We start from the raw sequence: 14,834 nt of genomic DNA, 5'->3' as shown, positions 1-14,834 counted from the left end.
GCACCTATTTTCAGAATTTTACTGCTGTGTTCAGGCTTTGTACAGATCACTGTTCAGCAGTTCTGCTGTTCTTATTGCAGCAAGTAGTGATAGACCAACGTGTGCTGAATGATTAAAAGGGCAGAGGCACAACAGAACCCCAGTTTTAAATATGAAAAATCCCTGTGCGATCTTTACCTTGACTTTGTTAATGTCTTTGCTCCCATGACTAAGTGTCTCTTAACAGTTCTCCTGTCAGCGCTCTCCTTTTGAATGTTATCTTTGGATGCTGTAAACTGTTCATACTATTGTAGTATATTACTAATACTTTGTAATTGGAGTCTATCTGGAAGAAGAGGTTATAACTGGGTACTTTTACATTGGAAACCCTTCAAGACAGGAATCCTTCCTGCTTGTGCAAGATCACAGGAGTGTTTCTGTCCAGACCAGGCCCCTTGGCAGAGTGGTGGTAGATTTAATATTTAATTGCAGACTCTCATTTATTCTTAAATTTTCTGTGTTTTAATAACACTTGTTTCATGAGTTTGCTTTCCATGTTGAACTTCAGAGTTTGAGGAAAGCAGACCACTTCCTAATTTAGCATTGAGATGCTTGTGCTGACATGTTTTCAAGATGGAGTTTCCCCTGCTTCTGAATATCTTTGGTTTTGTTTTTTATTTGTGTTCATTTATTGAAGTTGTGGATGTTTTTTGACCTTATAAAGTACAAGGAGCTAAAACATGTGGGAGGGAGCATAGAAGAATGGAGAGGAGCTATTACAGAAGCCTGTTCCAATTCTTTTGCAAGTGAAGGTATTCTCTACCCATTGTAAAATGCTGGTAGGTGTCTGAAGTCTAATGCTTCCCCTGGTAATGTTTGCAACTGCTGATAAAAGCAGTCTTAGTGTGGGGTTTTTTTTCTTTCTTTTTCCTACATATAAACAGTAGCCTACAATGGAGAGTATGTGGGTGCAAAGAATGTAGTATTACCTAATTTTTACAATGCATAGCAAATGCACTTCTCCTGAGCCATTTTTTTTCTAATAGAAAAAGACAGCTGTTTCTTCATTGAAATACAATATGCTTTGTAATATAATGTAAGAGTGTGTGTGTAAATTCTGTTGCTATAAAATATTTCCTTACACTAGTAGAAATAAAACTGGAGAAAAGGATAATTTATTGTAAGAATCATTTTAGCTTTCCACAAATACAGGTCATGAAAAATGATACTGTAAATAAGCTAGTAGCTTAATGTGCTCTTGCTTAAGTCTGCTCTTGTACTGAATATGCTCCACAGACATTAATGTAGACATAGAGGGGATAGAATTTGGGGGGTTGCTTGGAGAGATCTGCTTGGAGAGATCCCGTGGGCTAGGGCTCGGGAAGGCGAGGGGGCTCAAGAGAGCTGGTTGGTATTCAAACACCACTTTCTCCAAGCTCAGGATCAGTGCATCCCCAAGAGCAAGAAATCGGGCAAGGGATGCAGGAGGCCTGCATGGTTGAGCAGGGAGCTTCTGAAAAAGCTCAAGTGGAAGAAGGAAGTTTACAGTACGTGGAAGAAGGGACTGACTGCTTGGGAAGATTACAAGAATGCCACCGGAGTGTGCAGGGATGAAGTGAGGAAAGCCAAGGCCTCCTTGGAATTAAACCTGGCAAGGGATGTCAAGCACAACAGGAAGGGCTTCTTCAAGTATATTGGAGGCAAAAGGAAAACTAGAGAAGTTGTGGGCCCCCTGCTGAATGAGAAAGGAGCCATGGTGACGGAGGATGTGGAGAAGGTAGAGTTACTGAATGCCGCCTTTGCTTCAGTCTTTACTGCTTGGCCCAGCCCTCAGGAGTCCCAGACTTTGGAGAAAGAGGAAGACTTCCCCTTGGTTGAGGAGGATCAAGTGAGGGATCAATTAGGTATCCGCAAGTCCATGGGTCCCAATGGGATGCACCCAAGACTGCTGAGGGAGCTGGCGGAAGTCATTGCTGGGCCGCTCTCCATCATCTTCGAAAGATCCTGGATAGCAGGCGAGGTGCCTGACGACTGGAGGAAAGCCAATGTCACTCCAGCCTTCAAAAAGGGCAAGAAGGAGGACCTGAGGAACTACAGGCCGGTCAGGCTCACCTCCATCCCTGGAAAGATGATGGAACAGCTCATTCTGGGTGTCATCTCAAAGCATGTAGAGGAAAAAAAAGCTATCAGAAGTACTCAACATGGATTCACCAAGGGGAAATCAGGTCTGACTAATCTGATAGCTTTCTATGATGGAATGACTGGATGCATAGATGAGGGGCGGGCGGTGGATGTTGTCTACCTTGACTTCAGCAAGGTATTCGACACGGTCTCCCACAGCATCCTCATAGGGAAGCTTAGGAAAAGTGGGCTTGATGAATGGACAGTAAGGTGGATAGATAACTGGTTGAAAGACAGAGCTCAGAGGGTAGTGATTAGGGGCACAGAGTCTAGTTGGAGGTCAGTGACGAGTGGTGTTCCCCAGGGGTCAGTACTGGGTCCAGTCCTCTTCAATATATTCATCAATGACCTGGATGAGGGGATAGAGTGCACCCTCAGCAAGTTTGCTGATGACACAAAGCTGGGAGAGGTGGCTGACACAGCAGAAGGCTGTGCCGCCATACAGAGAGACCTAGACAGGCTGGAGAATTGGGCAGAGAGGAACCTTATGAAATTCAACAAGGGCAAGTGTAGGGTGCTGCACCCGGGGAGGAGTAACCCCATGCACCAGTACAGGCTGGGGGCAGACCTGCTGGAGAGCAGCTCAGCTGAAAGAGACCTGGGAGTCCTGCTGGACAACAGGATGACCATGAGCCAGCAATGTGCCCTTGTGGCCAAAAAGGCCAGTGGCATCCTGGGGTGCCACTGCATCAAGAAGAGTGTGGCCAGCAGGTCGAGGGAGGTCATCCTCCCCCTCTACTCTGCCTTGGTGAGGCCACATCTGGAGTACTGTGTCCAGTTCTGGGCTCCCCGGTTCAAGGGGGACAGGGAACTGCTGGAGAGGGTGCAGCAGAGAGCTACCAAGATGATTAGGGGACTGGAACACCTCTCTTAAGAAGAAACACTGAGGAATTTGGGTCTCTTCAGTCTGGAAAAAAAGACGACTGAGCGGGGACCTTAGCAACACTTACAAATACTTAAAGGGTGGGTGTCAGGAGGATGGGGCCAGGCTCTTTTCAGTGGTGCCCGGGGACAGGACAAGAGGTAAATGGGCACAAACTTGAGCACAGGAAGTTCCACCTAAACATGAGGAGGAACTTCTTTACTTTGAGGGTGGCAGAGCACTGGCACAGGCTGCCCAGAGAGGTGGTGGAGTCTCCAACTCTGGAGACATTCAAAACCCACCTGGACGCGTTCCTGTGCAACCTGCTCTAGGTGACCCTGCTCTGGCAGGGGGGTTGGATTAGATGATCTCCAGAGGTCCCTTCCAACTCTATGATTATATGAGCTCAGCAGTAAGACATAGCACCACCTGACTGGAAATTAATAAAAGTAGGCAATATTCAGTAACTTCCATTTTTACTCAGCTGGACTAAGACTCTAAAGAGTTGGCTAACCTTCCAGGCTGTCTACCATACCAGCTGCACTTGTTCGATAGCATAAACTGTCTGGTTCAAATAAAAATTATCTGAAGGAACAACTGGACTACCACACCGCCATACATCACCATTGTCCTTATATATATACACACACACCTTGCCATTGGCTCCTATACTCAGCTGAAGAGTCTGCTTGAACTAAGACTTTCAATATTGTTATCACAATTGTTTATTAATTAAACAGGTTACACCTATTAGTTAAAGGGTTGCATCATCATCTCATGGATTAACCTGATGAATCTTCTAGTAGTACTGTGTGCACTTCCCTTATCCAGGTGGATCTACAGAGGAGAAGAACCTGTCTTGGCAAGGAACTCATCTGCCACGCAGAAACAGCAAAAAAAGGGGATGGAAAGGAAGAAGTGACTCTCACTGAGATCTCAAACACTGCGGACAACAAAACCTTACCACACCACTGGCTATTTGTAGATACACGAGAACTCTCTAGTATGTAAGTCACTACACAGTAGTACGAAGCTAAGTGCTTAAACTATAAAACGAAGTTTACAAAACAAGATCTTAACTTTCCTTCCTCAAACTATTTCTCATGCTTAAGGAAGCATAGCTGAACATGTAGTCTGATGCCAAGGTTTGTTTAAGAAGCTCAGTACGTTCCCATCCCCTGAATGTCAAAGAACATCACATGCCAATTCATTCCCTTCCAGAAGGGACAGGCAGACCCTCTGTGGCCTTTGGTCCCCAAATCACCAGACAGCTCCTTCCCAGGGCTGCTACTTTCATGTGATTTCCCTTGAGTGTGCTCTCCCTCCAGAGGAATGATTTTAATACTATGCATCCTACACAGCAGAACAACACAAGTCTGGATTTAATATCCCATTGGGGTTTTTTGCCCCCCTACTTCATGTGCACTTGTACTCAATCTGCACATTTTTTAGTTCATAAGCAGCACCTTTATATGAAGGTCAAGAGAAAAAAACGTATTAAAAGTTATAAATCAAAAAAATACATTAGCCACTGCATTGTCCAATTCCAAAATACACAGACACATTAGTGCTCAATGTGAACAAGCTAAAAAATGTCTACAGTGTTTCTGCAAGGAGTACCTTTGATGGAAGTCAAACTTAAGCGACACTGGTCATAATACACCTAGGATCACCAAGTCAGACTGTATATATACACCTGCCCATTCTGAATGAGTGAGCTCTCAGGAGTACTTAGGTTGGCATTTCCGGCTTTCAGTGAGAAACGAAAAACTACAAAAGACACGGTACAGACAGTACAACAGCATGGCACTTTCAGTTGTTCTCAACACTCCATTTTTTTCTGAGTTTATATCAAAATGAACATGTTTGCTGTTATATAAACTACCCAAACATGAACATATCCTTTAGATATGTTCTCAGATGCCCTATTTCCCACAGCGATTTAGGAACATCTTTGTCCAAAACTGCTTTTGGATAAGCAGTACTTCACATGCTTTCACATAAGAGAAACAAAACCCAAAAGAGAGACTAGTTCCTTCTCCAGAAAGAGATCTCCATCTCTAACCTCGTTATCTTAGCTAGGCAAAGTCTTTCCAGGACAGCATAAAGTCCCTTTGACAGCAACAAAAAAAAGAAGAAAAAAAAAAAAAAAGAGCCTTTTCAACCTTTTCCTTGAAGTTCACTATACCTCTCACCTACAGCAGCTTCCTTGGATCATACATCAGGTGCAAAACAATACAGAAACAGACTAGGATGAATCTGACATCATATTCTCCTTTTCAAGATCCCACCAAGGAATTTCATAAGTCATTTTCTCTTATTTACAAAGTAACAGTAAACTCTTTCCAAGGAATTTGCAAGAATGAGAAACAGCACAAGCAAGACTGGCCCTTCCCCAATAATTCAGTTTGACTGTGGATTTCCATGGTCTGAAAGAGGCCTTTCAGGGGTTTGTCACACATGCACCACCCAATCTGTCACTCAACAAAATTAACAAATACCCTCTTTAGTTGTCTGAAGCATGACACCTGAAAAAGAACAAACAGCCCACTGAAGTTTTAGATATAGGTCAAATGCCAGAGATGAACAGAAAATTTCATGATGAATGTTTTACCATTTACCAGAAAACATCCTGGGAATTAAAGAAACAACAGCAAACCACCATAACCAAGAGCTGTCTCAGGCAACGCTAACAAAAAAAAAAAAGTCACACTTCTGCCTTCTGATATTTGAAACTCCCCATTCATAGTAAATGCTCCATTGCTCAATATCTATTGACAGGTTTCAGATTAGTTCTAGCTGGACTTCTGTTCTCTATGACCAACAATATCCACACACAAAAATTTGTTTGATGAAGTTGTGCTCTGCGATATGGACATACTAGACATGAGGGGCTCATGTTGTGCAGCTTGATGATACTGAACAGACACTGGGATAAGTATTACTGAATGAGTGTGCTGGGGAATGTTTTATTGTATAATGATGAGTATTGAGGGGACAGATGGTTAAGGTGAGTGGCTTTGATACACAGCCTATTGAAAATACCCAAAGACTAACATAAGCAGTTATGAAGTCAGTGGACAACCTGAAGCTTCTCCAACAAGCAACTCAGAGATTTAACTGACCTTCAAAGAAATACTTTTCTGTGGAGAAAAGGAAAATTAAGATCTAGTCTGGAATAACACTACACTTATCCAACTCATCCCAGCAGTCCTCTTGTGATGAAGTTGTGTTCAGTTGACTGCCTAGCCAGGACGGGCTGATGTTGCACTTACCCAAGATGCTGTGAGTCCCAAGTATAAAAGTTTCTCGTACTTTTTCAATAAAGAAAAGGTTAAGGGGATGTGACCTGTATATACAGTCTGTAGTAAGACTTAAGTGAATAAAGGCAGTATGAAGGAAGCTTTAGTTTGTACATTAATTTTTTTTAACAAGCCATCTTCCAATTTTTAAGTAAACAGCCTTCTAAGACAGGAAAAACTGACCTAGGAATTGGCCTACAACCCTTCATTTGTTAACAGACCTATTTCTTACTTATCTGGCACAGCATCACTAGAATTCAATGGATCTTGTAGACTACTTCGTAAGTTTTAATGCCACTTAATTCAATGTTAGACCTTTCTTTTTAAGCCCCCACCTTTGTTCCTCCCCACATTAAAGAGCCTTTGATATCAATTCAGTCTGTCACTCAAGGTTCATTTAAAGTAGCTAAAGGAATTTAGGACTCTAAAAAGGCAGCTTTAATCAAGATACCTGTGTTACAATATGACCCTCAGTAAGCAGAAAATTTGATCCTTTCCTCTGTAAAAAGAATTCATCCGTGCAAACACCAGACATAACAGCACGTCTCCTCCAACAAACTAGGCCCAACAGGCACACCACATTTGCCCATTTCAAATTTAGCATGCATCCACACTCACTTGGTCCTGACCCTCTCACTCTCCACTGAAGACTGTAAAGACACAGCAGAACAGAAACACAGAACTGAATTGCACTGTGGAAAGTACAGCACAGTAGCAGGGAAGAGGCGACAATGATAAGGATACTGGAGAAAAGGAGACACCAAAAACAAAGTACAGCAGTTTGAGGACATACTATTTTTCATAATTACAAACAGTACCTCTTGGTGAAGACAGATTTCTTATTCATGCCATGGTGTGCTCAAGTAATCTAAGTATACTTGATTCAATCTTCCATCTCCTTTACCTACATTTCCCTTCAACTCCCACAGCTGGGCTGAGCAACTTACTGAATGGCCAGACTTCTACAGAATCCCTGAAGTTTCTAGGACAGAATGCTAGCAACACCTCAGACTAGAGATGTGTGAACCCAAAGCCTTCATTTGCCCGTATCGAAAAACTGTACAAATCGTGAAACAACATTCAAGCGGTGTCTCATCTGACCAGTCAGCTGTACAAAGAGGCCACACCTGCATGGAGTCAAAGCAATGTAAACATGGAAAAGTTGCAACTAGATCTGCTTTGAGATCCTAGATCACCCTTAATTTTCTCACATCAGAACCCAAATTTTCTTTTGGGAAAACTACCACGCACTATGGAATGAAGTGCAAGCTTTTGGTTAGTTTTTGACAGCTAGTGAAAACAGATCCTGCCAGAGCTCTTCTGCAACCCTGATCCCCCAGCCAAGTAATTTTAGTTCTGATTTCTCATGACTTACTTCACAAAAAAGCATAGCTTACAACAGTAATGTTGAAAAAATATCATTGTAAGAATATCTAAAGTCAAGGCATATGGAAAGTTTTGTGCACATCTGCAAACAGCAGCAAATTTAAGGTATGAATGCCAAGTTAGTTCTAAATATTCTGAACAAAGTATCAAACACCATTATCTCCTTAGAAAACAGACTCAAGTTGCACCATTTTTGTTTCAAATATGGATGAGTAATTTCCATATTTATACTACTGATCTGCTGCAAAGGTAAACAGACTGTTTATCATCTTCTAGGCACTATGTGCAATTATTTGGACTTGCCTAGGTTCAAGTCTTGGACAAATTTGTTCCTCATTTTTAAGAGTTATTTCTGATATACCATAAGGAAGACTAGAGTTTTAAAGTGTCAAAAATCCTAAGGAAATATAATTATTCTGTCTGGCTTTACCTTATGAAGGCAGCCTAGGGTTTTTCTGATCTACTGATCTTGATCCAAAACTCAACAAACCACACAAGATCAGCTAAAAGAGAGCTTAGTTAGTCTTTAAGATACACATCAGGATTTTCTTTTGTATCACCTAGAAGAGAAATAATTGCTAACTAGTGTTTAAAGCAATACACAAAGTGAAACAGAGCTATACGCTAATATGTCAATAAAAGAAGTTGTTATATTGTCAAATACAAGTCAGAGTATTGCTTGCAAAGAACAAGCAACATTAATAGCCACACAACACAGGAACTCTCCCCATCTTTTAATTAATATTGCTTCCTCCCTTTACTATCTTCTCTTCTACAAATATTTTGTATCCTATATTCATTTTCTTTCATTGAAGCCAACACTGTCAAGACAATAAACTCTTCCGAGAAGGTGATCTTAGAAGGCCAGTAGATTTGTAACAGTTATCTGTGAAATATCACAGCACTTTAATAGTAATTTGCAGGTCTGTGAGCGTAACAGTCGTCATCTCATCTTTTATACAGCAAGTCTAACTTCTTAAAAATTAAATTCCTTACATAAAAATTTCATAGACGTTTTAATGCCTGAGAGATTTAGAAGCCGAGAACAAAGGAACAATAATGGAACAGAATTAAACTCTTATAATTGTGATTTGAGTAAGCTTCCACTTGAAATATATGCAACGGATAAGTCTCCCTGAAGTAAAAAAAACACGAGTTGTAACAAATATAGTAAGGATTATCCGCCTAGCAGTTGTTTTGTAACAAGTGTCATAGAAAGACCAAAATTACTAGCAAGTTATGTCACTTTGAAAAGCGTCTCCCAATAAGAGCATAAAATACTAAACAAGACCTACCTGAAAGTTTCAAGATTACATTTTTTGTTGTTGTTTTGCTACATCAACCACTTCCAGGGCAAAGTACTGGAGCAGAAGCAGTGAGAGTAACTTAAATGCAACCTATTTCAGATTACAACCTTAAACAGCACCTGTACTAGTGCCCTCATCTTTCAGAAAGCAAACCAGACCTGAAAGCAACCTCTACTGATCTGACATCATTATCAACTTTCCATGAAAAATAATTTTAGAACTAACTCCCAGGAGCAGCCACTTGAGATGCTCAGAGTAACATCACAAAACAAAACCAAAGAAGCTGGGAGAGATACACAACTCTTCAGGGTTTGAAGAGCCCTAGGAAGTAGAAAGAAGTCAAATCTACTATTTTCCTGACAAAATACTATGCTGGCTTGGCAAGAAGTTGATACAATTCCATGGTATTTTGAGAGCAGGTGCAAGGAAAACATGCTCTACAGCAAGAGCCGCATGCATGAGGTTACTAGCAGCAAGCCCAAACTGATCTTTTTCACATACAACACTGTCAGAGAGAGCAAGCACAATAGGTGCTTATGCATTAGTTGGTCTTTCATGTAAGGTTAAGGAGCAGTTTAATTTCAATGGTTTAAGATGCTTTAGGAAAAGTCCCATAGATATTTATCTGGATTTTAGACAGATAAATGCATAAAAGCCTTACCTCGAGTGACTATATGTAGGTTAGACACAGAAGAATTAGCCCAATTCTGATTCGTCTTTGAACATTTTATGCCACATATGCAAAAAACCTAAAGCACTTCATAGCTATTTTAGAGCTCTGAATAAATCATTTGAACATTATGCATGGTATAACTGATATTACTCTTCTGAGGTTTTCTGTTTACCACTTCTCATCTATATTATTTTATCTGGCCTAAATTCAACCCCATCATCTAGCTTTAAGCTTCTCCCATTACACGTACCTCCTCTGTTCTCAGATGATAGCCTGACAAATATTGCAAGTGCTGATATTGGGTGTACTTGGTGATAAATACTTTTCAATGTCACACACATAACACTACTTTATTTTGATTGAATTTCATTTTAGGTAATGAACAATTAAGACAACCAATGTTAAGGTCATTGTGCATCATTCCCTGCAAAGTTAAAACAAGAAGTCACCCAAATATCCAAATAACTTCTTTGTTTTCTCACAGTAATGATGGTAATTACAGACACAGGTATAGTGCAACTCCACTGAATCCTAAAGCCTTTTATGATAATAGTTTGAAGTTGAAAATAACTGAGTTTTTCCACAATCAAATCACTCTCAGCCAACGGAATCTTACCTACAGCCATCTAAAAGACAGAAAAAGCTCTGTGTCCAATCACTTAACGGAAATGTTGTTTCTTGAGATACACCATTATTTTTTAATAAAAAATGTATGAATCAGCTCTGCTTCTATGAAGAAAACAGACAATACACCCACATAAGCATTTAAGAGCCAAGGGACTCACTTAGATGATGTTTAAGCTTAGGGAAGCACCTAAGAGATGATAGGTTTCTTTCCCTTCCCAGTAGCAGTCTTTATTGGCCTGTCTTGTCTGTTCTTGCCTGTTCTACAGACCTACCATATTTTCATTTCTGATGCCCATTTGAGGAAGAAGAATTTAGTGAGCACGTGCTGAGCATATGGGCAAGGTAATTCCCTTCTCATTCCCACATTACTTAAAAGCAGCAGCATGCTCCTCTTCCTATCAAAGGAGCTAGCCACAAAACCTGCTGTTTGCTTCTTCCCCCTGTTCCCATTTGTTACTTTGCAAAGCCCGGGGCTGTGAGGAAGGAGGACAGATGAAACGCGAGTGCCACTGCCAGAACAATTCTTCAGAAAAGCCACTTTCAGGAGTTCCACTGAAAATGGAACGAATAAGAACAGGCCAAGAACTGGCTTAGTTGAACTACCAAGCAACACTGGGCTACCAGAACTTTGGCTGGGCAGCCCAACCTAAGCAAAAGGGCAGAAGAGAACAATTTTCCCTGTGTATCGGTTCCAAGTGGGTTAACTTTTTAAGAGCAATATGCTCAGAGTGACCCCACATGCTCTATAGGAAAGTTCACACATTCAAAAAGTTTTCTTCCAAGATAAAAAGTTCAGAGTGGATTTCTTTTCACAGTATTATTGCTATCTGCATATCTGAGACATTCACCTTTATCAATCAGCACAGCAGGCGAGTTTGAACTCAACCAGTCAGAAAGTTTGTAACAATAGGCTGAAACACCTTCTCCCCTATTAAAATAATCAGATTTCTAGACTAGGGGAAACAAACCAAACCATCTAATACACATTAGTAGAATTATACAGCTTATCAGTACCTAAGAAAATTGATATGTCTCTAGCAGTTATGGCCAGAAGTTAACGACAGAATATGAGTATGAGTAGTCCCAATCGTCACACTACACTGTATCTAATTTTAGGCCACCTGCATATGTTCACCACCTTCCCAAAAAACAAGACTGAGCAGTAGTTAGAAGCCACGTGGACACCAATGAAACCATTGCAAAAGCTTAAGTCCTTAATGCTACTGTCCTTCCTAAACACCACATCCTTTACTCTCCCAGCCAAAGAGCTCACAACAGAATTAAGAACAAGTCTGCTATCATAACATAATGAATAGCATTCAAAAGGGTGAAAGAAGAAAAAAAAAAAAAGCAAAACCAAAAAACAGCCCACACTGCTATTTCTGCCCTGTAACATCTAGCAGATCCCAATCTAACAGTGGGATCACTCCTTACAAGGCACTGTATATGCGCCTACACGAGTATATAAATCCTCTACTATCTGCACAAAGAAATACATGCATACACACACACCCCACACGCCTTCCTCAATCATTTCAAGAAAAATGCAAGTCCACAAGAACCTTTTAACGCTCTCACATCCCAAAACTAGCTTTTTGCATAATTTTTCCTAATGAGAAATTAAGACAGCAACAGCATGATTTTTCTTTCTGATGTTAGAATCTCCTCTGTCCATTTCAGAGCAGACAAGAATTGAATTAGCATGAATCACCACCCTTAGGTGGTACGTTTCCATTTTCGTATGCTTTGTGAATAGAAAATGGTAGTTTCTAAATCCATTCCAAGAAGCTACTTTCACATATTAAAGAAGCTCCCAAGTAATTCAGGATTTGAAGAAAAAGAATGCTCTGAAATTCAAACTAAAGCACAACAGTATTTCATGTATAAACATACTCTCAGCTAAATTTAGAACAAAAGCACTTATTAGAAAACAATACACAACAGGTTTAGCACTCACTGCAAAGTTTGTTGTAGTGCATAACATCATCCCTTTCAAGCCTCCACACATAAATGAAAACGACCTGCTTTATTACCCAACAACTACAGTCAAATCTTAGCCCTGCAGAAATCCTAGATATCTAAATGTGCATGATTACTTCTGTGAGATTAGCATAAAGCCTCACTTCGTCAATTCTCTATTAACTATGTATCTGCTATATTGAACAAAACACATAAAATTGCTTTGTCAAGAAAACGTGCTAGAAAACAAGGTATCAACAAATTACAGCAGGTAATGACAGGATTTGAGTTCATCCTCAAATGTTTTGCAAGCCTATTATACCAGCTTGCAAGGTATATACTTAAGGAAAGACAGATTCTCTGTTCTCCATCCTATACAGAAAGATTATACCAAGGTGGAACCCAGAACTGCTCAGTAAGGGAGGTCTGGGAACACAAAGGTGAATTAACAGTTGTATACCCAGTTGCAGAAAGAAACTGCTCTTACCCTTCACCTAATACTTACTGTTGGCTCCCACATCCTCAGCTACTCCAGAACCTCTCATTCTCAGGTATGTGAATCCCAGTATCAGAAAGAACAAGCATGCAGCAGTTAAGAGGAACATGGACAGGTAATGTGCACTGAAGCCTCCAGTGGTGGATACCTCCTCTCTTTTGAACTGTTGCAGAAGCTCCTCCTCGGGCTCTGAGAGATTCTTCTTGTAGGTGTTTTTCAGGTAGGTATGATTTGAACCCGTATGATTGGAGTGGTTGAGTCTAAGGGAGGAGGTTGTTCCACCCGGGGGAAGGCTATTAGTAGCTGAATAGATCCTGGATTCAACATGATAGCTACCAGCAGCACCGCTGAGAACATGGTTATTGGTCGCTTTCCTAATGGTGCCTGGAGGGTCAGTGATTTTACTGCTGTCCGCGTCCGTGAGCGATGGTGGCAGCAACAATACTGCAGGGGATTTCTTAGGTAGGCCAAGGCGGTATCTGGGGCTGGGAGGACTAGAGTCCAGATTTTCACATCCTCCTCCTCCCCCCGCCGCCACCGCCGCCGCCTCCTCCTCCTGATTTCTGCCCCTGTCTAGACTCCCGGCAGCAGCCGCCTCCGCCGCCGCCGCCCTGTCATTCGTTACGACTACACCAGCACCACAGCCTCCGCCAGCCCTTTCTTGGCCCGTCTCCATCACGCCAGCGCCGGCTGCAGCGCATTTGCTTGTTATGAATGGAGCCGGAGACTTGCTGAGGCTCCGTCTGGGCCGGCGAACTGCAGACTCCTCCTTGGGTACCTGCTGCTTGGCCCTCGCCCCCACCTCCTCCTCCTCCTCCTCCGAGTCGGAGTACTTGTCCCTGCTGCCGCCGTAGGAGAGGAGCCGGTTACCGTTCACGGTCCGGCTCTTCCACCGCTGCTGCTCGCTCTCCTCTTCCTCCTCCTCTTCGTCGTCCTCCTCCCCTCCTTCCTCGGCGCCGTCCCCGGGCTCCCTCACACCCTGAGCCGCCGCCGCCGCCGGTCTCCTGGCCGCCGCCCCCCACCAGGCGTTGGGCTTCCGCCGGGCCGCCTCCTCCGGGGGGGAGCTGTTACTCACGCCGCAGGCGCCGTAGGGGGCGGCGGGCCTCAGGCCGCGGGAGAGGGGTGAAGCCCGCTCCCTCCTGCTGCCGGCGCCGGCCTGGCTCCGGGGACTGGTTTCCACATCCGACTCGTCCGAGCTGAAGCCCAGCAGCACTTTGCCGCCCCCGGCAGAGGGTGCTGCGCGGCCCCGGCCGCTCCCGGCGGCAGCCCCAGGGAGGTAGGGGGGCTCGGCGCCCACCAGCCGCGCACCCACGCCCGGGGCCGCCCGCCCGGGGCCGCCGCCTCCGCCCAGCGCCGTCGCTCCAGCCGCCGTGTTATTGTTGTTGCTGTTCCGGGTCTTGTTGGCGGCGCCGCCGTGAGCTCCGGCCCGCTCATCCTCGCGCAGCTTCTTCAGCTTCTTCAGGTAGACGGGCCGGGTGCCCTCGGTGACCGGCCCCGGAGAGAGCCCGAGCCGCTTCAGCTCCGAGAACAGCTCCTCGTCCGTCAGCTGCGCGGCCGTCGCCATTTTCCGCGCTCTCTTCCCCCCCGCCGCCGCCGCCGCGGCGTTTCCTACCCACGCGCCGCGCCGCGCTCCCCGCCGGAACTGACGCGTGCGCACTCGGCTGTGGCCGAGACCTGCCTGTCACCCCGCGGCACCGCCCGCCGGCGCCCCTCCCCCCACGCCGCCGACCAGTAACGGCTGGGGCGCGCGGGGGGGAAAGGAGGGGGGGCGGCCGGCGCGCGCGCGGCGGCTCCAGCTGCCCCCCTCACGGTAGACGGTGTCCCCGCCCCGCTCCGCCGCGCGGGGCCTGGCGCGGCGGCGGCCCGGCGTGTGTTCCACCACCGTCTCAGAGCTCCCGCCCTAAGTGTGGTGGTGGTGGTGGTGGTGGTGGTGGTGGTGGTGGGGGGGGGGGGGGGGGGGAGTCTGGCGGGCCCCCCCTCTCCGTTGCCGGGCCCCCCCTCTCCGTTGCCGGGCTTGGGGCGGGCGTTATAGAGGCAGGGGCGGCCCGCCGCCTTCTCTTTC

The 14,834-nt window shown here is 44.3% G+C and overlaps 1 protein-coding gene across 2 annotated transcripts in view; it reads right to left on the bottom strand.

Moving 5' to 3' along the window:
- The window catches only part of LEMD3 (LEM domain containing 3), a 53,610-nt gene extending 39,176 nt beyond the window's left edge, over positions 1 to 14,434 (bottom strand). The window contains exon 1 of one of the 2 annotated variants that reach the window (XR_012585214.1): positions 12,782 to 14,434. Coding sequence is in view for 1 of the 2 variants with exons in the window: in XM_074572464.1 (XP_074428565.1) it covers positions 12,782 to 14,336 (1,555 nt within the window). In the remaining variant the exon portion in view is untranslated. The remainder of the gene's footprint in view (positions 1 to 12,781) is intronic. The other variant, XM_074572464.1, reaches the window with a different exon arrangement.
- Between the last annotated feature and the right edge of the window lie 400 nt (positions 14,435 to 14,834).

This window comes from Larus michahellis, chromosome 1, assembly GCF_964199755.1.
Source record: "Larus michahellis chromosome 1, bLarMic1.1, whole genome shotgun sequence".
NCBI classification, from domain to species: Eukaryota; Metazoa; Chordata; class Aves; order Charadriiformes; family Laridae; genus Larus; species Larus michahellis.
This window is presented reverse-complemented; position numbering and strand designations above follow the sequence as displayed.